At 44.3% G+C, this 25,963-nt stretch overlaps 1 protein-coding gene across 2 annotated transcripts; it reads right to left on the bottom strand.

Moving 5' to 3' along the window:
• Nucleotides 1–128: 128 nt before the first annotated feature.
• DYNC1LI2 (dynein cytoplasmic 1 light intermediate chain 2) lies at nt 129–24,071 on the bottom strand (the record flags this gene model as incomplete). Of its 2 annotated transcripts, XM_082863107.1 has the most annotated exons (13): nt 129–3,067; nt 4,515–4,631; nt 5,458–5,575; nt 5,978–6,019; nt 6,775–6,834; nt 7,491–7,602; nt 9,755–9,890; nt 11,110–11,203; nt 11,923–12,092; nt 17,582–17,812; nt 21,644–21,760; nt 23,760–23,833; nt 23,965–24,071. In XM_082863107.1, 13 exons carry the CDS (start codon nt 24,069–24,071, stop codon nt 2,967–2,969), a joined length of 1,479 nt encoding a protein of 492 aa, XP_082719233.1. In that variant the 3' UTR covers nt 129–2,966. The 2 variants fall into 2 exon arrangements, with proteins under 2 accessions (XP_082719233.1, XP_082719234.1); XM_082863108.1 differs by lacking the exon at nt 4,515–4,631.
• Between the last annotated feature and the right edge of the window lie 1,892 nt (nt 24,072–25,963).

Genomic DNA, 25,963 nt, shown 5'->3' with positions numbered 1-25,963 from the left:
AGGTATACATTTTTAGCTACATGGTAGATACCTTATATGACTAGCAGACAATTCAGTGTATCTCCAGTGGGATGATTTATCATAAAGAAAGTCACCAAAAATTGTAAGCAGTCTGGATTCGTGTTTATTGAAGCCAGTAATTAGAGACATCTTCTTTTCCAGCACTAGAAAGCAAGGTTCCACATGACTGCATACTGCATCTGGACAGAGCCACACCCCTGGACTAAGGCTGGTGGGGGAATAATCTGCAGTCCTAATTTTAAGTTAAAAACACCAATAAACCTAGTATAGAGACAACAGTGAACTTTCACTTACAGCATCAACATTGTTAAGGTCATGATGTACAGAGCAGTCACTTTCAACTTTGTTAAACTAATAAAACACATCTTCAGTTTAAATACTGGTTTAAAAATGCCAATCCAAAAAAAAAAGTGCAAACAAAATTAAATAATTCTAGCAGCATACCCGTTGCATTTTTAGGAAAGACCAATTCATGGCCTTTATCGTGGCCTTATCTTCAAGGTTGGGCTTATTTCTTTGATTTTTCCATTTTAAAGACAAACAGCAGATGTAACCACTACAATGTACATAAATAGTCATAAAATTATCTTTAACAGTCTACCATACAAGTGTATTCTGCAAATGAAATGAATTTTACTTTAAAAAGTAAAGGCTGTTTATTGTTTGGCCTTTGGTTCCAATGCATGAAAATCCCAAAATAACAAAAAATATGCTCCCTCCTCCCACCCCCCCTAAAAAGAACCCTGCAGCTCCCCAAAGTTGGTAGGCTTTGGCAACCACTGAGCACATGACACTATACATCAGTTTCTTCTGATCCTAGGAGTATCCACTTGTTATGAGAAACTAAAGTGATCTCCAAGAAACCTTCCTTCACAAGACAGGTGTCTTAGCATTTCTTCGGTTTTAGTACATTTTATATTGACACAAAAAGTGCTTATCAGTTTAAATGATAAAAAATAAACAAAAAGTAAAGTTTTGCATTAAAATTTAAAATCACACTGTATCCCTCTTAGGCATGTGCCGTTCGAAGAATTCTTTCTTATTTCTGAGGTCACTCACTTTGTGCTCCCTGCCCCTGCCAGCTGCTATGGAGGGATTAAGTGACCCCATCATTCGTGTGGCCACAAGCTGTTTGGCATCTATTGGTCATTACACCACAACCATCATTCCAAGTCAGTTTACTGTCATTACCTGGAAAATCTGGTAACTGGAAGCCAGAATACATTTAAAAAAAAAAAAAACTGAATTAAAAAGGGGGGAAAAAAGTGTATTTTCAACAGTAAGACTGGCACAAGAAACACATTTTTATGTTTGTCAGAAAGGCAAGTAAATACTCAGCTTTCTCCTTAACAGTGTTCAGACCTTTACAGAAAAGCAACTCAAGACAGTCTTAGAGTCTTGTTATATAACATACGATATTAAGTTATGTCCAGTATGGTTAGTGGTCAGTCAAATCTGGTATGTAAAAGTAATGACATTAGGGAAGTTATGCTTAGACACAGTACAACAAACATTCATATAAAAAAAGTAAATTCCACGTAAGTGAACTGTAGTTTTTCCCTTGATTTGACAACAAACGTTTTATATATTAAATTAATGGTAGTGTTTGCATTTTAATGTTCTGTGTCATGTATAAAATTAAAAGTGCCATTTTAAATCCATAGAAGTCACTTCCAGGATGATGGTGTGGCATGACAATGTGCATGAATTTGCCCTAAATGGAGACACTTGAAACACTTATTTCCATAAGAAAAAAATGCTACAGTTTATGAAAAACATAAAACAAGAGAAATTTCCATTTTCAATATAAAACATTCACACTTATTTGTCCATCTGATAGCACTGATGAGACCAGGGAGCTAGGACAAAACCCTTTTGCATCAATGGAACTCCACGAAGGTTTCCAATGACCATAAGGCAGGGACTGGTGTAAGCCAATTAACTGGAGTGTATTTACATTGAAAACCTCCTTCAAACTTTCTGTAGCACACTGCATTATGGTAAAATGAGAGGTTGGTCACCCATTCTCTACTAGTAGGCCAGCCTGTGGTAGTTAAAAAAAAAAATTTTTTTTAAAAACAAAGCAGAAGCTATTTAGAAAACACAATTCAAAGTAAACTAAATTTGTAACTGCTGACTTTAAACATACCCCACAGTGACTGCCCCACGACACACACGCGTGGAGCCCAACACCTCCCACAAGGACATGGCCTGGGCTAAGCACGTGAGTCCTGGGCAGCTGCCATCTTCCCCACCCCCATACCGGCTCCACCTGACTCAGGCATCCCCACACTCAACACATCTTTCATAAGTTAAAGATGCATTCAGAACAAGTCCAATTCCCATTTTGCTTAGTGTTTAGTTTGGAAATGCTTCTGATTTTAAGTCTTAAAAATGATTATTCGACTTCTACTGAACACACAGTATTTACTAACACTGCTCATCTCCTCCTCCTCCACTTCCTGCAACATTCAGCTTCCCTACCAACACTTCTCTCATTCCTCCTTTCAGTCTTTCTCTTTCCTGGACTTTCTGCTACTTAATCTGCTTCCCAAGAACAAGTGAATCTGTTAACATGCAACTGGTCAGACTAGCCACCATCTGATCAATGACTTCCTGGTCTCATTGGCTCCACCCTGAAAGTAAGTGGGCCCTCTTTCTCTCCCTCTACCTTCCCCTCCCCAAGAAGCCCAGCTGCACTTGCTGCCCATGAGAGCGCCACATGCCTGAGAGTCCAAGGGTTATCCTTCACAAAGGGGTCTGACACATAACCTTCCTAAAGGTGCATTTCACACTCGGACAAGCCAATGAAGTATTTTTTTTTTTTAAGTTCATCTCCCCTGCCCCAAAAAACTGATAGCATGTGCCATATCAGAAAAATCCTGGTCTTAGAGCAGATCAATATAGTTATTTGGTCATTTTACATATGCACTTTTTAAGGAGGATCAGGCTTCATTTTCTGTTGAAGAGTTTGTTACCATGGAGTCTGGTTTTCGAGTCATTCTATCCAGTTCTTCCTGAACATTTGTCAACACAGTCTTTTGTCCTTTAAAGAAAAAAAAAAGCAGCAGTGATGAGAGAAGGAAAAAAAATTTTTTTTAAGTAACATTTAAAATTATACAGATTTCAAAAAAAACCTATACAGATTTCTATAATCATTTTTGGTGATAATAACTCCAATAAGAATGAGGAAAGTCTTTTTTCATTGCAATGGTTATAAGGAGACAGACTCTAATTCAGCCCTTCTTAATTCCAAATGCCACAGGTTTGGGCTCCCCAACTACATTACTGCCCCCTGCCTGGGGATGCCTTTGTGCCAAACACAAAGGCCTTTCTGAAAACCCTCTCACCCCTATGCTCTCTCATCACCATCTTCCTAGAGGTGGTATTTGAGTTTCTGGCATGCAGCAAACGACTTTCTGTACCTCAGACAGAACAGGTGTTTATGTTTTGTTACTAATTACAACTGATTCACATGGATATCCTGGAACACCATATTTCAATAAGAATATAAGACTAAGGTTGGCCATTTCGATACAGCACAAAGTTGGTGCACATACTTTTTGTTGTTGAACATTAACTGGGGCCTAGAAGTGACCCCTATTTCCTCCCAGGGAATACCAGTTTATAGCCTGGGCCAACAGATCAGACAGATTCTGAGTCTTCAAGAACTCCAGAGCACCTGAAGGCACAGGCTGACCTGACGATGGAGTGATTTCTTGAGGGTTTCCTTTGATTGGAAAACATCAATTAAGGAAAATACTGTATTAATATTACTTATAGCCAATGGAAAATTAAAACCCGTTGGAAATGGCCTCAAGCTTTCTGGGAAAATTTGTAATTCCCAAGGAACCTGTTTCTTTTGTTTCAGAGACCAAAAAGACATAGACTTGCCCTATGTGCCCACATGGAAGAACAGATGGGTGGGCTGTCACAGAGATGTCTATGTGTGACAAGGGTGGGGAGCTTCATGGAGGAGAAAATGACGACCCTCCAGTGAGACAGTGAGGGTTCACAGGCAGCTGACGGCAAGACTGGAGGCAGTAGAGTGAGCAAAATCCTTATAAAGCAACGCAGAATATTAAAGACTAAATAAAACGTCAGTGGTACACTCTAGACCATGACTTCCAATGGACAGAACTTCTACACCTGGCCCATGTACTGGGCTGACCAAAAAGTTCGTTACGTAAGATGTTACAGAAAAACCCGAACGAACTTTTTGGCCAGCCCAATATTTAGGCTCTACCTCAACTCAGCCAACAGTCAGTTCTTGAGAACCTGAATATACATAAATCCCACCTTAAATGTACCAAGAAACATGCATGGTAATAAGGTAATCCTACTGTAAAGTATACTGCTCAGTGTAAGGTGGAAATCTGTTCAGAACATCAAGGGGTCCGCAGGTCAGTGAAAGCAGACACTCCTGTCCACCACCCCACCTTCCAGCACTCCTTGATCACAAGGGTCCTAAGTCTTTGGGGGCCCTTCAGTACCTGACTTCTTGGCTGTGCCCTGCACCCCACCAGCACCAGGACTTCCAGGAGAGCCTGTTTTTTTACTCAACAGACTATTGAAGAAGCTGGCCAACACCCCTTCACTTGCTGCATTATCTAAGGAAACATTAAGAAAAAAAGCATCACACAAACTGAATGACCCAATTAAACAGCAACAAACTATTTCTCAGCTTGGAATTATCCATTTGTGGTTATGATCTTCCTGGGACACTGAGCAGATTCATTCACTATGATGCCTTATACATTGCCACTGCTAAGGCTGATTATGTGTTAGCATAATTAATAAGTGGAAACCTGTTCAGATTTCCCACCTGTTCAGAGGCATAATAGATAACCTGTGCTCCACATCATCTCCCTGTCCATGAGGCAGTGTTTTTCAAAGTTTTATAAGCCCGTAACGTTCCAAAGCTGCTGTGAAAAGCTCTCATTCAGAATAGAAGACAGTCATCAAACATGCAAGAACTAAATATAATTTGAGGGTTTTACTGCAGCCAACATCTTGGGGTGTTATTAAGTCACTGGGGTAAGGGCTACTTAAACTAGTAAGTAACTGAGCTTGACAAAACAAGTGACAATTCATAAATGGTAATAATATAAACCTAATAAGCAACAAAACCGAGAACTCAAAATATACATTTTAAAGTGACTTCTTATGCTGTATTCTTCTCTGAATATAGAGGCCTAACCAAGGTCTTAAACAAAGCCAGGTACAAGGGCCACCAATTCCAACAAAGGAAGAGGCCTTGGTCTCTGCCAACCATGAACTTCCTCTCTCAGAGAGAGGAAGTGGGAAGCAGCCCTTCTTGGGAAAGAAAACAGCTCAGCTGCCTTGAGTCTCCACCTTCCAAACCCAGCTACTCAGCCCCTAAAGTAGGAACGAGGCCTAGGACTAAACCACTCTCCAAAGAGACAGGATACATACTTTTGATGTTTGGGTCCGGCTTCTTTACTGATGTGCCTGGGGAGGCACTAGGCACGCTGGCTGGCCCTCCCCGGCCCTGGGTTCTTGGAGAGCCAGAGGGTCCTCTTGCAGGGGATTCCTAAGTCCAAAACCAGCCCAAGTCACACACAGGCATAAAAATAACAGAAGGTACATATTCCAAAAATGAAGACATGCTTCTGCAGGGTATTTTTCAGTCTAGGGAGAAGGGTGGCAGGAATGGGAGTTTGTGCCCAGCTCAGTCCCTTTTTTAGATCCCAATTTCTCCTGAGAGAAGAGATACCAAGATAACAAAACCCATTCACTCTAATTCCCAGAGCTGTATTCCTTCATTAGACATTTTCTGAGTTCCTACCATGTTCCTGGCCCTGGGCTTTTAGAGGGACCAAATTCCCTCCGAATATACAAAAGCTCACACAAATGTAAGCTCTCACAAATAATGGTATAAAGTTTGAAGACATGACATTGGGTCTTGACCCTCTGTTTAGTTTAAGGTACTCACGGAGGCTCTCGTGGGTGTGGCTGGCTGCTTGGCAAGGAGTGACTGCAAAGAGAGGGACACACCGATCATTAACCAAGGCCTGCAGAGTGTACTGAAGGTCCGGAGAAACACTTCCAAGTATTCCACTAGAGGGCACCATTAACAACAACCAAGTCAGAGGTTCTACACTATAAATGCAAAATATTTAAATTGAGCAATTTGGTATATGGTGAACAAAAAATATTCCCAGTAACCAGTTTTGAAACTAAAGCAGCAAGGAGAGCACAAAAGGAAAAGCTGGTAAAAAAAAAAACCATCAACGCCCCCTGCTGACCTGCCTGCATCATCAGGCAAACCCGTGATGTGTCTAACACCACTCTCAGTGAAACAGAAAGGTGGGACTGGGTCTACATTCTGAACTGTCAGCTTGGGTTTACTCTCCTCACCTACATAATGTGTATATCAGCTCACCTGCCTTCACGCACAGGGCTGTGTGGGACTATGTGAACTAACAGAAGTGAGGTCAGGGCGTCTGGTAAACTGTCAACATGGGAAATACTACGCCAGAAAATCTACATTTGCAGACAGAGCAGGTACTTAATAAGATACTAAGCCTATCACTGTAGGAGAATCTGCAAGGCAGGAAGGGGATCCCCTGAGGGGCCCCCTACCCTGTACCAATCCTAGAAATGGGAGAGAACAAGAACTGGTGGCAACCCCTTTGTCCCTGCAAGCTCTTTGTGATACCCCCACTTCACGCCAGGGAGCTGGTTTCATTCATGAGAAGGCCTCTGCTCTGGCCTCACTGGTCTTCTTACCTGTTGCTTCATTAGGAACACCTGCTCATCCTCCGCTGCCAACTCTTTGTCGTGGACCAGCTGTGAAGTGAAGTGACACACTCATTCGTGGTCATAGACCAAGAACACCCCCAACTACTTGTCAAAATTCATGCTGAAAGGAGAATCTTGTGCTCATGTCTCAACATGGGTTTGAGGAGTCCCTGCGGAGACTGCAGAGGTCAAGTCTTTCTAGCCTGGCAAAGACCCTGTTCCAAGACCAGCCTTGGCACATGGCCAAATGACATTTTTAAGTCTGGCAGGTTCTAAACAATACCTCCCAGATCCGGGTCTGCAGGCGATCACAGGAGCAAGTGGGATCTACTAACAGTAATCCAGAGGCAGCAGTGGCAGTCCATCACTCATGCTGTGCCACCCAGAGCCAATAACATAACACGATTTCATCTAAAGACTTTTTTTAAAAGGCCCTTGGATTATTTTTTTTTATCCCCCCAAATGGTTCAATGTGTAAGACTTGTTTCTTTATGTTTCTTTTCCCATGAAAAAAACCTACAACTATTTCTTTTTTTTTTTTTTGGTGGTGCGGGGCGGGGAGGCCACGCTGCACAGCTTGTGGGATCTTAGTTCCCTGACCAGGGATCGAACCCAGTCACTCGGCAGTGAAAGCGCAGAGTCCCAACCACTGAGCCGCTGGGGAATTCCCCACCTGCAACTCTTAAAGTGATTGATTTTGGTACCTTTCTCACAGGAGGTTTCACAATAAAGTCTTCATATGCATCTTCTGGCTTCACAGTTGTGAAATTTTCATGTAAAATAGCTATTTTCTTTTCATTGTCCCAGCCTGCAGGTCTAAAGGCAAAGACACAGAGACTGACTTGCTTTTTCTGGGACTGCCTTATGGAATACTCAGCACACAGGGTTAGAGAGGACTCCTGGCTGAGATCGTTTCCCACAAGTTCTGGTCTGCAGTTGCTGGGCCGGCTTGTAGCTTTCGGCAGACAAGCTAATATTCACTGCAAGTGTAGTCCATCAGCTCAACCTCACAGGTCCTGCTCCATACTGAGTTCATGAGGCCCAAGGCCTAAGGAGCCAGAGCGAGATCTTACTGACTATACATGCTGACCCACAGGAAGTGTTCAGAGCTTTTCCACAACTCTGCTGAGAAGAACAAGGACACAATGGGGCCCTGTTCTGACAGAGTGGAGAATACAGAGCAACACACAGGATAGAGCTCAGGATAGGGCTGTTTCTCTGGGCTTTGGTATGAAGACACCCCTGTGAGCTGTTTCTCTGAGAACTCTTCTGACAACAGTTTTCTTATGGATTGGTCAATTTTACTGATGTGTGAATATGTACCCTGGAGCCAAGGGGAGTAGCAGGACCTGCACTATCCTGGGCCTCAAACCAGAGGGACACAAGTTCTGGAGGATCCTATGTGGGAGCTGCCCAGCTTGACATCGCAGGGCAGGATGGCACCCAGGTTCCATTCAGCTAAGCTGCAGCCTAGGGTAAGGAACAATTGTAAAATGCCCTATATGACATACTTTTATCTAGAAGCTCTAAAAGATGGCAACTGATTGTTCCCACAGGCTTCTCATTCTCCATCCAACTCCTGCTCCACAGCTCTAGAACCAAGAAGGTGCTTAGCCAGGGCTCTCCACCCCAATGGCTCCGACGACTTCACTGGCTCCCCAACAGGCAACTACCAACAGGACCAAAGGTGCAAAGGGACAGAGCATGACCAAGATACTGCCATGACCTGTGTCACCTTCAGAAGCTCTGAGCTTCTTCTCCACTCCAGACCAGCCCTGAACACATCCAGTCTCCCTGATCCTCCCTCTCCTCAGGATCACAAGTGATTTGGGTACTGACTGACTCCAAAAGCATACCACTCACTGAGAGCTTGTGGCTTTGGTGCTGGCCTGACTGCTCTAGACAACAATTCTCTAAAATCAGTCTAAGTCTCTTGTCTGCTGTCTGGGAAGAGCCCAAGTGAGGCTCTCCCTAAATGTTGAGGAGGCAGCCTATTCAGTCCCGAGAGCTCTCGGCTTTCACACCTTCAGTCTTCTCCCAGACTCTCCCACCCTTCCACTCCTTCTGGCCTGCCTGGGACGCACCACTCACCCTCCCAGCATTACTCCTCTGCTCTCCCTGCCACATTGCCTCTACTACCCCAGTACTGCCCTACCCCTCCTCGGCTGTGTGTGTCCATTAAAGTGCCATGTGCAGGGACCACATCTCATTCATTTCTGCCCTCAGCATAGAACCTGGTCTCCGAGGAAGTGCTCAGTATTTGTTGAACGAACTGTAATTCTTTCTTAAGAGGATATCTAAGCCTAAAAGCATGATACCAGCACAAGTCCTCTCAGGGACCACACCTTCAACATTTACTTATGCATGCACAACACCCACCATTCTCCACTGAGAGAATGACACAAATTAGGACTAACAGGTATCCAAGTCTCTGCCCAGGACAATCAGCCCCAGTGGCTCCTCAAATGTGAAACACCAGAAACACAACAGGCGTTCAGTACAGCCAAAGCCCAAGCTGATGGGGCGCGAAGGAGGGCGTAGGCAGTCATCCCTGCCAATGGATGCCAATAAACCAGATGCTTCAACGGAAAACGTTCAGAATCCTCAAAGCACCAATTCCCTATACTGCAACTCCCTCACTCAGCCGGTATTCTACCAGAGTTGACAGTAAGTGGCAAAAATGTTTTAGCAACTTGCTCTCAATGAAGAAAGGCAGCACCCCTAACCTCACTCCACCCAGTTCCCCCAGACTGGAAGTAGAATGGCAACTAATCTGGAAAAGAGCAGAGATGGAAAGGTGGGTGTATATATCCCCTGTGAGGTCCAACTCCAAGCACTTTGCCCCAAGGTAGTAGAAAGCTGGCTGTATAAGAGAGAGACAGAGCCATCTTACTTGGAAGGACAGAATGTAAAGAGCAAATGTACCAGGAAGAGAAGCGTTTGAAAGCATCACCTATAAAGAACTCACATAAAAACTGCTTCCTTTTCCACAACTAAGGCAGGCGTGGTAAAGTGGAAACCATATGTTTTATGAACTATGTACTTATACAACAAGTCGAGGTTTTTCTCTTCCTTCACTGATGTGTAAATCAAGGCCGCTCCATCTAATCAATCTGCTTAAGGAAAACCAATTCACTGCAAGAGGAGACAAAAGCAAATACATACAAGCACAATCCTCAAAGTACTAGTCACAGGATACTCAGTTTTTGATCAACACACAATTAATAGCAAGCGTTAAAATGTTAAGAACTAAAAAGGTAATAGTAGCAGAAGAAGCAGGTCAAAAGCATAAAGCATGTTGATGATAGCGGGCCACGTAGTTCATTTCTGAACATGTAAACTGTTGTCTTCTGACCCATCAGGTTGCATCCCAAGCAGTCAACTTAATGGTTCTGAGGGTAGCCCAGGAAAACCCTCAGCATATCCAGGGTACACAGATTCTTTCCTAGACAGATGCCCACATGTGATCAAGTTGGTCATTAAGCATACAAGAGTTGGGTACCTACATGTTATTGGCACCCTCCACTGAGCTGGACAAGCTTAAGAGCCCAAAGGAAGTAGTGGAGCCTACCCTTACCCTCCCCCGCCCAGGATGTGGGATGATGGCACCAACTGCTATTGGATTTTTACAGAAACAAGACTCAAAAGTCTGCCGACACAGCACCTCTCTCACGGACAGCACAAAACATAAACATAAAGGAAACCCTGTAGCAGCCAAAACACTATCATGTTGGATAATTAACCTTTTCTATAAAAAAAGCAAAGTTTAAAAAGATTTCCAAGATATGATAAAAATAATTTGCAATAAAAGTATCACATATCAATTTTCTTCTTAATACAAAAGCCTATCAAATGTACACCATTAAAAATAAAAAGTAATCAAAAATAGGCACAAATTATTAAGTCTCAAATTCCAACACAGTAAACTTTTAGAAAGTAAAATGATGTATACCACGGGTTCCCAACCCCGGGTCCACAGACCGGTATTGGTCCTCAGCCTGTTAGGAACCGGGCCACAAAGCAGGAGGTGAGTGGTGGGCAAGTGAGTGAAGTTTCATCTGCCGCTCCCCATCGCTCGCATTACTGCCTGAACCCTCCCCCGCCCCCCATGGTCCGTGGAAAAACTGTCTTCCACGAAACCGGTCCCTGGTGCCCAAAAGGTTGGGGACCGCTGATGTACACAATTTCACCCTGGCAAAAAACTATTCTGGATTCAGGAAGTACTTTATCTCTTTGAAGATGCCCCATCTGGAGGAAGCCTGGATTAGCACACACAGAAGGGAGCCTGTGCCCCTGGGCCCCAACACAGCGCCCCAAGGATACACTGGAGGCAGAACCTCCGTAGGTGTGACTGGATGAAGTCAAAGTGCTCGTCCCTGTAATCATGCTCCTTCTCCAGGACACTCACCGCATCACACTGCAGGTAAGATAGAAAGAGAAAGGAGTCATCTTTTTGCCTCTCTGCCTGCTAAGGATGGGAACACTGTCTTTGTTAGTAATAAAGTATCATGGCTTCAAAGGCGGTGGCCATGGGACTTCCCTGGTGGTGCAATGGTTAAGACTCCGCGCTCCCAATGCAGGGGGCCCGGGTTCAATCTCTAGTCAGGGAAATAGATCGTACATTCATGCTGCAACTAAGAGTTCGCATGCCACAACTAAGGAGCCCGCCAACCACAACTAAGATCCAGAGCAACCAAAATAAATAAATTAATTTAAAAAAAAAAAAGGCGGCAGCCACAGCCCAAAGTCCAAGCATTAATTAAATAAATAGACAAGAGTGAAAAGGCACTGGAGATTCTTCTTTCATCCTGGGCCTCGGTTTCCACATCTATAAAGTAGGGATATGATAGCCCTGATCACCTCACAGTTGCTCTAAGCATCAAACAAGGTCACATCAAGAAACAGGCCCACTGGACATGGCTGTGCACTGCACACTCCACAGGGCTCCATTCTCACAGAATATGATGTGAATGGCACATGCTGCAGTTGGGCAACCTAGTGGCTCTGACTAGGATCAAAGAACTTTTGAAACCCCCCATTTTTTGTTTGTTCTTTATTGGATTTTTTTTCTTAATGCACTTTATTTATTTGCTGCACTGCCAAACCCAGCCAAGCGTACAATTCCCTGGCACACACCTTTGTGCACACCACCAACACTGGGATCCCCAGGTTATGAGTCAGCACGTTGTTACCAAGAGGCAGGGCAACATTTTCTTCATCAGGACCTGAGGTCAGAGGCCCTCTTCTCTGTGGGGAACCTTGACAACCTTCCTCAGGCTCAACATAGTCTTGAAAATCTTTCACAACTACAGGTGAAAAAGAAAAAGAAAATTACACACACACACACAATAAAAAATGCACATGCCAGCTTTAGAAAACTGAAGCAGGTAGTAATAAGCACAAAACATAAAGAGTTGTGACAAACTTCCTAACTGCATCTGACTTAACTGCAATATTAGGGATTTAGGGATGGTGATACAAAACCGCAATTCTGACATTTTCAGTCAGTCTGAGCAGTATAACTTCAGAGCAGTAAAGATATTCCCCCGGTCATCTTTAATTGTATCTAACTCTTAACAATTAAACAGGTTTTTAAAAACTCCTAAGGCTTCAATAGTTCCTACTATGAAAAACAAAACAAAACACTTTTTTTGGACCACGCTGCAAGGCTTGCAGGATCTTAGTCCCGCTACCAGGGATTGAACCCAGGCCATGGCAGTGAAAGAGCCAAGTCCTAATCACTGGACCACCAGGGAATTCCCAACACTCTTCCTATATATTTTACATTTTCAAATATTAGGATAGTCGAACTGTGTTACTTCAACAGACGCGACCACTAGAATACGTTACAACTTATAAAACTCCTCAGAGTTCTCATCAGAACCACCTGCATTACCAAGAACATGCTGTTTCCATACAGCTGAGGTGCGTCCGTGCTAAAGAGCGAGGCTGGACTTACCAGCACCATCTGCATCTCATCATCCTCACTCTTGTGGACTCAGTTTCATCTTTAGGAGATCCTGAGTCACATGTGTCACGGACCTGTTCCTGCCTAACACAATAAGGGGTGAGTGATATAACATCTACTTCTTGGCACTATTTTGGCCATGGGTGCAACCCCACAGGAGGGCCTTCAAGCTGAGTGGTCCATGGTCTTGGTTAAGGCAAGTGAACACAAAGTCCACAGACCTGCACCTTTTCCTGGGTGCTTCAAGGTTATATGTCAGGCCAGAGAACAAGGACATGGTGATTAAAGCTACTTCGAGCCGGCAGCTCTACTCTTCTACACACAACATGACTAAAGGACCAAAAGGACTTTTACTCTCATCCACAACATGCTCACTGAGAAAACACAGACAACTAGATTAAAGAGAATCTAGAGAAAAGTGCATGTACTCTTCTTCAACCACAGAACAGGTTTCGAATATTTTAAAACAGTGAGTCCTAATTTACAAAGACTTTAGGTTATTGTTATATAAGCTTCTGGAATTATCTGGGAGCACAATATCTTTCATGTAATACTGGGAAAAAACCACTGCCTAAACCCTAAAGCACAGATATAACATTTCATCTCTACAACTTCTCTTTAATTAAGCTCATTCATATAATTTCATTGCCAATATAAATAATCTACTCATGGGACTTCCCTGGAAGTCCAGTGGTTAAGACTCCATGCTTCCAATGCAGGGGGCGCAGGTTCAATCCCTGGTCGGGGAACTAGGATCCTGCATGCTGCGTGGCCAAAAACAAAAAAAAAAACGCACAAAAACAATCTACTCAAGAGATTTTTTTTTTTTTAACCATCAGTGCAGTTTATTTCTTCAGATTCAATAAATGAATACTCAAGAGATCTTTACTGCATTGCACTTTGGACAAAAACAGAGAAGCATTTTCTGATGACTGTTGAAGGCTCTTAAGAAATCAAAGGCTCCCACATTTTCTCTCTCTTTTTTTTTTAAAATCTGCTTTACTTTAGCTTTATGGAGCCAAGATTGACACACAAGAAACTGCACGTTTAAAATGTAAATCTTATTATTTTTTTTCTTTCTGGCATGGCTCAGGGCTTGCAGGATCTTAGTTCTCCGACAGGGATTGAATCTGGGCCACGGCAGTGAGAGCCTGGAATCCTAACCACTAGGCCACCAGGGAACTCCCTAAATTTGGTATTTTTGACATATGAATACACCCATGAGTCAGTACCACAATCAAGACAGTGCATTCGGGGGCTCCCCTGGTGGCACAGTGGTTGAGAGTCCACCTGCCGATGCAGGGGACATGGGTTCGTGCCCCGGTCCGGGAAGATCCCACATGCCGCGGAGTGGCTGGGCCCATGAGCCATGGCCACTGAGCCTGCACGTCCGGAGCCTGTGCTCCGCAACGGGAGAGGTCAAAACAGTGAGAGGCCCGCGTACCGCAAAAAAAAAAAAAAAGTGCATTTATCTATCACCCCCAGAAGTTTCCTTGTACCTTTTGGTAATCTATCTTCCCCACCTGTCCTCAACACCATCCCTAACTCCAGGCAACCACTGATCTGCTTTTTTTTTCAATACAGATTAGTTTGCATTTTCTAGAGTTATAAATGTAATTTATATGTATGTAATTAATTTACATATGTAATTACATTTAAAATATAAATATAATTGAGAATATGTACTCTTTTTAGTCTTCCCACATTTTCTCTTTAAAAGCATTTTAACAAATCTTCAAGTCAATGAAAAATACAATGGCTTAACTGTCTGGGTAATATCTATAATTGCCCAAGGTCACGTGAGGCACTCAACCAGGCTTCCAAGACAGTGAGCATGGCAGAGCCTGGAACAGGTTACAGGTAAGCTAAGTGACTGTGGGAAGGAAGGCAGGGATGGGGCAGCTCCAGCAGTCTGCTCCACGAACCTCCATTACCCAGCATGCTGTATAAACTCTGCTGTATTCTACGTAGGCCATGACATGAAAATGGTTGGGAAACCCTGGGCTAGGCTATTCATTCTCTGAAGGAATGACTGAATTATGGCTATCCAAAAACAGTAGGAAATGCACATGTGTTTTTAATAACTCAGCATTTTAGGAAATAAGCTGGAAGGCAGAGCAAATATTCATAACGGGGGTGGTGAAAAGGAATGATAAAAACATAGTGAGGACTGTGTAATTTGGCTAATAAAATGTGCATTTCCCTTAGGGTACACACATACCACAGTATTAGCAGTTTCTCTCTAGGTGGTGGGATGGCCAGTATTTCACAGCAGGGGCCATCAGCCCACCAGGGGCTCCCCTTTAGCATCAGATGGGAGTGGCTATGGGAAGGAGACTGCAGAGTGCCGCCTCTTTCTCTTCTTTTCCCTCCTACCTCATTGATCACCCGCTAGTTCCACAGTTCTGAGAAGACCCAAGAGACTGCACCTAATCTTTTTCCTCTACTTGATAAGCAACTGAAACCCCAGACACAAAGCAGGAAAGACAAGACTAACCTACACACAAGCACCACCTTCTGGCAGCTTTACGGGTTGCTCTGCCCTCCCCCTCAGACAAACCCTGCAGCCAAGCAGCTGCCACAGATTCAGGACCACTGAGGAACCTAATCCAGAAAGAGACTGGCTGGCCATGGAGCACTTTCCAAACTCAGCAGATTGGAGACTGGTGTTGGATCAGAAAGCGGGTTGGGTGACAGCCCTTTGCTCATTCAATACAATACCTAGAGTCCAATTAATCTGGAAAGTGGGAGTCCTCTAAGCAAGAGGATGGCCAACCACTTTATTAAAATGTAACCTAAAACTAGCACTAACAAAGGCACTCCTTCAACGGGTAACAGAAAGGCCTGAGTACCATTCCAAACACCTCAGAGGAAAGGTGGTGAACACACGAGAGGCTCTCAGAAGGTTAGCCAGAGCCATGAGGCACGGTTGTGGTTCCAGCAATCGCCAGCCACCCTCCAGTGTCCTCTCCTCTTCCTCCTTACAACCAAACCGAGCACTGATACTTAGAACACACGGCCACACAGACTACATTTCCTTAGGAAATGTCTCCTTAGGAAGACAGCAGGCACACACCCTTCAGCCCTTCTTTGCGTTTCCTCCATCCTGCTGCCTGCAACACAGATGTGAAGGCTGGAGCTCTGGTTGCCAAGAGGAAGAGAACCACACCCTAAAGATGACAAAGCAGTAAGCACAAAGGAGCCAGGGTCCTTGACTTGTCTTCCTCAAGATGCTTTCCAGGCCTGAACTGCCTCTGGATTTCATTCACAGGAGAGAGAAATAAAACCCAGTCTTGTTTAGGCCACTGTTATTTTGGGCTTGTGTCACAAGCAGCTCAATCTAATCCTAAGCAACACAGACATCAATGACCAAGACCACAAAATAAATTCAGTGTGTCATGGGAGCACAAGCTCCCCAGGAGCGGGCACCTTGTCTGCTGCATGTATCCCCAATGCCTTGAACAGATCTGGCACCAGGCAGACAGTCTCCCTATTTGGGAAAGAAAAATATCCTTGGCTCAATCTCTTCCTTTTTTTGTTTTAACAAATCTTTACAAGGTTATAACTCTAGGAAAACAGGTTCAGAAACTGAAATCTCCTGTGCATTAACCCACTAGTCTGGGTACGATGGTAAATGCGTAGCGAAAGGAGAACAGCTCTTCAGGCTCTGAACTATTCTCAGAAGTTGTCTTTAGGGTCTCTATTTCAGGGGAAAAATAGGCTTTATCTAGAAAGGTCAGTGTTTGAGGACAGATGTGCTGAGCTGCATAACAATCACTGCAGCACACGTGGGTGTCCCAGGAAACACACATGCACACAGCAAACTAAAGAATTCTATGTTAAACTCCCTGTTTTAGCTAATGTAGTCAGGAGCAAGTGAAGTTATGACAGGAAGACACACAGCAAGAAATCTGATTTGAAAAGCACATCAAAATTTCTGAACTCTTCTGCCAGTACGTTTGAAGATCCTGTGTGCCATGCTCCAGAAGCCCTCATTAATTCACTAAAGGGAATGATGTCATCCCGTGGAAATAAGCCAGGCTAAGCCAAGGCTGCCCTGGCCAAGACAGCACTGCTGATGCCACAGCTCCAGCCCCTGCCCCTCCCATTTCCCTGGCAAGTGAACAGAAGCTGATGTAACTGCACAGAAGCAACGAAAAGGAAAAACAAGCTTCTGAACCACATTAAGGAAAACAAAACAAAACAAAAAGAACTTCCTTTAAAGTTCTCTGTTCTCAAAAGGGCTTGGATGCCTTGAGTCTTAAAATATCCTTTCATTTTAATGAAAAAAAAATGAATTTCTTATTTCTAACTAAAATCATATTTGCTGGATCCCCAAAGGAACTAAGGTAGGAACTCAAAGATTTATCTTTTGTGGGTCTTCCTTTAAACTTGTCAACAAGAGGGTCCATAGGACCTCAATGGAAATACAGGGAAATGGACTCAAGCTGCAGAGATCCCAGTAAATCTCTATATCCACTGATACTAACTCAGCAGACCACGAGTTAACAGAACAGCAAAAAGACTCACAGAACTGATCACATTTTGGGGGTGAGGGAAGAACCCTTATTATAAAAGAGGACCAATGAAAATAATACGGAATACTGATTTACTTTCTTCAACTGTGACAGCTGAGATAAAGACTGCTTTGAAGACTTTCTGACTACTGAATCTACAAAAGCAAATCTGAAATAAATGGTGCAAACAAAACACAAACACTCTGTAAAGGAAGCTTTGCAGCCTCTTGACACTGTGAAAAGGAAGGTGGCTGGAACCACCCAAAAAGACGAGTGAATTTTCCAATTAAGAAAATCCTGTTTTACTTACACTTCCGTTCCAGCTCCCTCATTTCTTCTGGTGGAATTTTCATTTTATCAATGTGCTCACGTAAAACACTAGCCCATTTCTGTAGAGATTCCATCATAGTCCAAGGCCTAGACATGTCTGCAACAAAAATCACCAGGGTCTCCGGCAAGAATTCAGCAGAAACTGCAAATTTCAGCAGACCTTTGTGATACAAGTCTCCATCCAGAATCCACACATTGCAGCGTGTGTGATCTAAGAAAAGAAGTGAAGCTAAGTTACTGACAATGACCATCAGCACAGCTCAAAGAGCCACATAAGGAAGAACTTAAAGGTGACAGCCACAGAATTCCACACAGAACAGAGACACAAATCCTAACCAGAAAAGGGTCCAAGTGCTCAGTGGACAGCAACTCTTCATCAAGGTGCCTTGTGAACTGTTTAAACTATAAAATTTTTTAACAACCATAATATACTGTGTCCACATCCAAAAAGATTCCAGCAATGTCTGAGGAGTAAAGAGTGAAGGACATTTTATGTTTCAATAAGAATCACAAGATACTAATAAAAGCTACAAATGTTCCCCAGACGACTGTGCCATAGTCTAAATAATCCATTCTTCTAAGATATCAGCAATCTGTGAGGCAGCAAGCTGTGCCGAAGAGCCTGTGGTTAAACAAGCTCTTCTTGTGTCAGTCACACTAAACAGTGTGCTCACATACCACAAAGGGTGCCAAAGAGACAGGACCTTTGTATTTAAATGCCAAGATAAACTCATTACTTATATAAACTGAGATATGAATTACGGGGTGCCTGATAATATTAAGGAATTACACTTATTTTTGATATGATAATATTATTTTTTTTAAATCCTAATCTTTTAGACATACATATGGAAGTAGTTACAGATAAAAAGATATAATGTCTGAAATTTGCTTTAATAGTCCAATGTGGAGTGAAGAGAGAAGAGGGTGAGAATACAGCTGAAATAAAATTGACCTAGAACTTTTAACCTGAAGGCAGGTGACAGATATATTGGGGTTCATCAAAATAGTCTATGCTTTTATGTAGTTTTGTTTTCCACAGTAAAGTTAAAAACATATACAGACAAATGTGCAAGTGCTGACATTTAATGAAACATGTGATTCTAAAATTATATCTGGAAGATCAAATTGTAGAAGATAGTTCTCCAAATTAATAATATACTTTTTAAAAAATTTTAGACATGTATTTGAGAATTTTTTTTAATAAAAGCACCATGAGGGAGAAATCCTACTATCAAAAATATCATTTCATTTATTTCTTCCCCAATAAATTGCAACTTACCCTTTAAAAACCTGTCTTCTGTTAGCTACCTTTTTTTGGGTATAATCAATTCACTAACATGCTGTGAAAAATTTTATATTCATGACTTTATTTCAACAGTACAACAAAGGTATCTACATCTAGCTATACTTTCAACACTCTAATGCATTTCAGAGAGCGGTTTTGACTTGGATTCTACGAATGCCTTCAAAAATACTGCACTGTTGGGACTTCCCTGTCGGTCCAGTGGTTAAGACTCTGTGCTCCCAACGCAGGGGACACGGGTTCGATCTCTCGTTGGGAAACTAAGCTCCCGCATGCTGCACGACGTGGCCAAAATACAAACAAACAAACTGTACCTGAAGTCTACAGATTTTAATGTCTGCCCCTCACCAGACACGGTTCTTTTTTTTAGCCTTTCTTCCCACTGCCCACTACATATAACTCACCCATGTGCATGGAGATTACACATACCACATGTGGCATTAAATGGATGCCCCCAACCCTTAAGTCAGAGGTCCTTTGACATGCCATGTCCTACCACAAAACAAGGACAAGCCAGAACCTATTTTCTCTACCTGGGTGATTGCTTGCAAAATGTATATTTATAACCTAGTCACACCACACAGTAAAAAATACTGGGGCTAAAAGATGTTTAATTAACCACAAGTAAGGGCAACTCTTTCATCAAAGAGGAACTTGCAAGTCGGCAGCTTAAAAAAAATCCCATAAATGCAGAGATCTAAGTTTTTAAGGCAACCTTAAGGAATCTGAAATAAAAATTAACATGTATTTTAACTCAAAGGTAAGTGAATATAGTTACTTTGATGCTTGGCATGAAATATGTTTATGCCCCTTTGAAACAAGCAGCTATAGCAATGTCAGAGTATCTACACCATGTTTCATATACTTTCAAAAGGGTACTAGACCTACCACCTGTCTCAAGCACTCAGCTACACTTGACACATGCCACCTCTCATTCTGGCAACCTACAAATTGGTACCATTGCCCAATACAACAAATAAGGAAACTGAGGTGTAGAGTGGTTAAGTCAGTCACAACTCGTAACTACCGGAGTGGATTCTGAACCAGTTCTGCCTGGCTCCAAAGCCCAAGTTCTTTCCACAATAATCATCAAAGACAGGAAGCAAAACACTCAGACATATGAGGCCCCCTAGCCCAGCTCGGTGACCCCTGAGTCCCAACCCTACCTACACAAACTCCGGTGGGCCTAGGTGGGCGCTGGAAAGCCTCTGCTCTCCTTACACAAGGAGAGCCCTTAACACCAGGTCTACCTCCTACCTTTCTTTCACATCCTTCAGAGAATGTTCAGTATGGCAAAGGAAGCCAGGGAAGAAGGAGCAGGAATAAAATCTTGGGGTTCTAAGGTGACTACTAAGTTAAGATTAAAGGGTTTTTCCCCTCTATTTAAATGATTCTTGGATCTCGAAGAATTAAGGTGCAAGGAAGGACCTGGGTTCAGCTTCTTCATTTTAGCAATAAGGAAATGGGGAACCAGAGGTGATGGGGTTTGCCCCCTTATATAATCACCCCTACATCATGGTCCTTATTGTACAAATGGGTAAACGCAATTTTAAGAAAGTAATTTAATGAAGATATTTCATCCTTACACGGTAACTTTTCTACAAATAAAAAAACCTAGGCATTAATAATTATTTACTTTAGAGCCATCCAAGATCTAACACAAAGCCTAAAATTTTACAAAGGAGGTATTACTGACTAGTGGTAACCAAAAACCATTATTCCAATCCAACTCACAATCGTACTTATCACAATTTTAAATGATATCTAATCCTTATAATAGGGCTTACCACGCACTTTTTTTTTTTTTTTTTACCATGCACTTTTAACCATCCCAATTACCCAGAAGGTAGAAAACGATTATTATCCACATTCTAGATGTGAGAAATTAAGAGAACATTATTACCTCTGAGCCTCTATTCTCTCCATTGGGGGAAAAAACAAAACAAAACAAAACAAAAACACACAAGCAATCAGCATTTCTACACTGTCACAAAAAGACTCAAAACTCTCTTGTGAATATCTGTTAAGCTTTTATACTCTAAACCACATCAATTTCAGATTCTCCACTAAAACCAGGCAGAGTAACAATGGTGCCCAGATCAGTCTGCTAAGTGTTTCTCTCATAGAAAAGTCCAAAGCACTTAAAAACGTCTTAGTTTCTTAATAAATTTTATCTATCTATCTATCTATGGCCATGCTGGGTCTTCGTTGCTGCACGCGGGCTTTCTCTACTTGTGACGAGCAGGCGGCTGCTCTTCATTGCGGTGCACTGGCTTCTCATTGTGGTGGCTTCTCCTATTGTAGAGCATGGGCTTTAGGCGCGCGAGCTTCAGTAGTTGTGGTGCACGGGCTTAGCTGCTCCGTGGCATGTGGGAGCTTACTGGACCAGGGCTCGAACCCGTGTCCCCTGCGTTAGCAGGTGGATTCTTAACCACTGACCCACCAGGGAAGTCCAAAAACTTCTCAGTTTCTTACTTTTATGTGCATTTGAAACTTTACCCTCAGTCTCTCCTCTTAAGTAAGGGCTACCCAGAGCAGCAGGTAACAGGCCCATTCCCCATTTTGCTAACATACTCTGTAAAGAAAAATAGGTAAAGTCCTACAAAGAGATACACTTCATCTATTCCCCTGTGACTAATTCTCTTAGCCCTAAAGAGAAAATTGAGAATGCCTGGGCATGTTGCAGGAGTGGCAACCGAGGAGTCAGAGACTTGCACGGATCAATGCTTCACTCACCATCTCGGTCCTCGTCGTGGACACTGAGGTAGAGATACTCTAGGCCTCTTCCTTTTTTGCCATGCTCAGCTCCTTGAAGTTTAGTCATGAGGGTTGTTTTACCAGAACCATCTTCACCTATAAGTGATGCACGTAAGACAAAGCGTACCGCTTATTCTAGGCAAGGATGGGGAGTCTGGACATTCACACAAGGAACTTTCATGTAGAGCTTGCTATTGAGGTCTCACCTGTATTCATAAACAAAGCAGGACCTGCTGTAAGAGTGGTCAGGGTGGGGAGAGATGATAAAGGCGGCAATTTCCAAGATCTAAAATGACAATCTACTGCAGTCATCCTTACCTCACAAGGAAAGGAAGAAGGCAGGCCCGCAGGCCCTACCTATAATTTATAAGACACCCATCTGGAAAAGTGAAAGTAAAAGGAGGGGCTAGTTTCTCACAAAATAAACTTTTACCATGAGGAAAGCAAGAAATCTGCAGAATACAATTAACCTTAAAACCTAGGGACTCTGATCCTGCCTCATAATTATAAAGAATGAAGCTGTTATTCACCTTTGATTTTAGTACATTTCTTTCATAAGCACCCTGAAGGCTAGGAAACTGATGAAAATAATTACAGACCTAAGCAAAACTCTGAAGCACTACCTTAGTAATTACCAAGTGCCTCCTCATCCCCCTCCTCCCAGCTAACAACTCTCCCTCCCCCCAAAAGAAACCTTAAACATCAGCAAGAGCCACCACCAAAACACACTACTAAGCACCCCTGGGATTTAGTAATATGGAATTACAGAACATGAGAACTGAAAGGCATCCCACAGGTCCAAGTCCTCCTTTCCACCCCCAATGCCACTACCTTACTCAGGCCCTCCACATCCCATCTGGACACGGTGAGCACTCAGCCTGACTTCAGTACCTGCTCATTTTGAGCCACCTGCCACTCTGCTGCCAGCACCCCCTTTCTAAACACACATCTGGTGCCCTTGATCCCCCAATTCGTGATGACCTCTAAGGGTCTTCTGTTACCCGCTGCAGTGGTCATCAACTAAAGACCAGCCACTCACCTCAAAAACAGTGGGAAAACCACCCTCACAGTGATTCCCGTGAGAATCAGAGGATGGAGGTAAAATAAAAGGCTCCTGAGAATCGGGTGCCTTCAGGAAAAAGCATCGACTCTTCAGCCTTCCACCATCTGCCTCGAACTTACCTCATCAGACACCTTCCACAAGGAGGCTGTGGTAACTTCCAACACCCCCGCCTCGCCTTGTCACCTCTGTATTCCTCCAAACACTAACCCTCTGGGCCCCTACACGTTAACACCTACCCTTCAAAACACCTAACTCCAAACAGCAACAAGCCATATGATGTGCCCCAAATCATCTGTCTATACCCAACATGGTGTAGTGCAATCACCAACACATCTATCTGTGTCTCACTAAACTGACATTCTTGTGTAGTGTCTGAGGAATGTCTGTGCTGTCCCAGTGCCCAAACCGACAGTAAACGACCCACTCAACAAATGGGTCTGCTGTATAAATGAACCCAGCCAAACTCCCTTCCTTGTATGAGGAAAGGAGACCAGAGACGCTGAGAGACCTAACCCAGGTAACCCAGCAGTGAAGGCTAAAATAATGTAGGAAAAGTCCCTGGGGAGGACTCCAAGGCCTGCTGTCCTTTGCAGCGCCCCTCCCACCGTGCACCGCTCATCAAGATAGAGAAATGGCTCCTGTGGCATCTCCCCACAGCCCGACGACCCCCAGTCACCTCGTTCGCCCGCCTCCTCCGCTAACTTCATCTACTCCCTCCCCTCTCTACGCCCGCAGTTCGGTGAACTTCGAGGCTATGAGCGCAGGAAGTCAGGGACATTTAAAGCAAAGCTGATGTTGCGGCCAAAAGACTATGGAATGTGCCGACGAGCCCTTGCCAGCATCCCTGGGCTCTCGAAAAGGGGCAACGTCCTGACCTCGGCCGTGGTGGACTTGGCCACTCTCAGGCTGTCCAGCCAGGGTCTCCAGGCTCTCCCGGGCAGGAGGCAGGGGAGAGGAAGGCTGGCACCAGTGAGAGGACGCCCGCCTCGCCCACCCCAGCTCCCCGGGCAACGCCCCGCCACCGGCGCTCACCGAAAACCAGGATGTTCTTGCCGGACGGCAGCTTGGACCTGGCGCGGGTGGACACCTCGCTCAGGATCGAGGACCTGTGGGGACAATGGCACAGCGGTCGGCCCTGGGGCCAGCCTGAACCTGACTGGCCCGCGACGGCCCGTTAAGTCTGTCCGACGGTCCGGTCCGGCCCGGCCAGCCCAGCCCGGCCGCCTCGCGGTCTCACCATAGGCTCTGGCCCTCCTCCTCCTCAGTGGTCAGGTCGCCGGCGGCCGCCACCGCGGGCCCGTTAGGGCCCAGCAGCAGCTTCTTCTCCACCCCCACCGGCGCCATCTTGCCAACTGCAGCCACAAAGAGGGCCCTCCCCCGGGCCCGCCGAGGACCCGCGAGGACCCCGCCGGCCCGCCCGCGCCTGCCGCGCCCCCAGCCGCCCGCCCCGCAGGGTCCGCGCCGCCCGCCGCGCTCCGCCGGGCTTGCGATGTCCGCGGCTCCCGCAGGGTCTTGAGGCCAACGCGGTGGCGGGAGGTGGGCGGCGGTCAGGCGGCCGCCGGGGCAGCCCTGCTCGGGGAGGCGGCGGCGCGAGCGGGAGCCACCCGGGTGGAAGGCGCGCTAGCGGCCTCTGCCGGCCGAGGGGCGCAAAGACACCCGTTCCCGGTCCTCCGTCAGCTGGCCGCTCCAGCTGCGCCGTCTGGGGCCGAGGCACCCGACGGACTGAAGCGAAAAGCTCAGGCCTTGGGATGAGATCAGTACAGGATATCTCACTAAATCTTGTCTAACTCTTTTACGGGTGAGGAACTTGAAGCTCAGAAATCTTGAGAAACCTGACCAAGGACCCAGTGCTTTCTGGCTATCTTCCGATAGCATCCTGGTACTTCCAATTTTACCGATCTTAACCTATTCTATCATGAACTTTGCTTAATCCTAATCGAACCACGAATTGAAAGACCGGCCTTAAACTAGACCCCCAAATCCTCACAAATATTCTGCCTTTCACCTCCTCCTTCCTTGACCCTATTAAGACCACGAGGTAGTGATCTTTACTGTAGTGAGTAATTCGCTTGATTTTACTTATAAACAGGTGTTTGGTTTTTCTTAATGATATTTTCTGGGAGCCAGCATTTGACACCAGAAATAGGAGGCTTTAATTTCCTTTCTTCAGGAAAAAAGAAAAAGAGAAAGAAAGGAAGGAAGGAAGGGAGGAAGGAAGGAAGGAAAAAAGAGATATGAAGGGGGAAGGGAGGGGAGAGAAGGGGAAGGAAGAGGGTATTGGAAGAAAAGGAAGGAAAAAATACATTTCACCTATCGAGTTTCACTTTAGGTCTGGCCGCTACCTGAGGGCTCTTGCTGGCCTCTGCGGAAGCAGAGGCATTTTACAAGGCATTTCTAAATATCACAAGAAAGTAGGATATGTCAGAAAAGCAACCATGTATGTGGGATTCAGATGAGTAGGATTCTGATCCTGACTCTGCCAGAATTTTGGCAGCATGAATTATGGCAGATCCAACAAATGGGCATATCATCTGCCAACCTGAATATAAAGTTCAAACAAGACAATGGGAGTGAAAACCTATTAAGAATTATACCCTGGAAATCTAGGAAGAGGAGGAAAAGTGCTCTAAGTCATAAAAAGGTAAGCAGTGTCTGAATTTTCACAGGACAAAAGATGGAGTTGAAAACTACAGGCTAGTGAACTTCATCAGCCCTAGGTGAAATTCTCTAATGTGACCAGTTGGAAAAGGAAAAGACAGCACCAGATTTACACAGTTTCTATTTTGCAGGAATAGCAGGTAGGAGGATGCTGCAGACCTTGAAAATTCAGATTTCAACGGGGCATTTGCTGATGCACATCATAGACAAGAAAGTGAAATGTAGGCTGGATGATAGTGTTGAGGCTTGTTAAAAGACCAGGCCCAGAGGGGGCTGATGAGGAAGGACCACCAGATGAGGCTGCTAGGGACCCGGCCCAATCTCCTGCCCTGACCCAGCCAATTCAGGGTGCCATCCATGACTTGGATGAGAATGCAGCAGCACACTCACAGAAGCTGTGGATGACCTGAAGCAGGAAGGGAGGCCTAACACACTGGATGACAAACTGAGTACAAACTAATTCTAACAAGATTAAATTTAACAGGGGCCACTGAAGTCCTGTAGTGGAGTTAAAAATAAATGTGTAAGAACAAGATAGAAATTAATAAAAATTATAAGTCTTAACTATATCAACTATA

This window comes from Leucopleurus acutus, assembly GCF_964270905.1.
Source record: "Leucopleurus acutus genome assembly, chromosome: 20".
NCBI classification, from domain to species: domain Eukaryota; kingdom Metazoa; phylum Chordata; class Mammalia; order Artiodactyla; family Delphinidae; genus Leucopleurus; species Leucopleurus acutus.
Note: the sequence above shows the minus strand (reverse complement) of the source record. Positions and strands in the feature narration are given on the sequence as shown.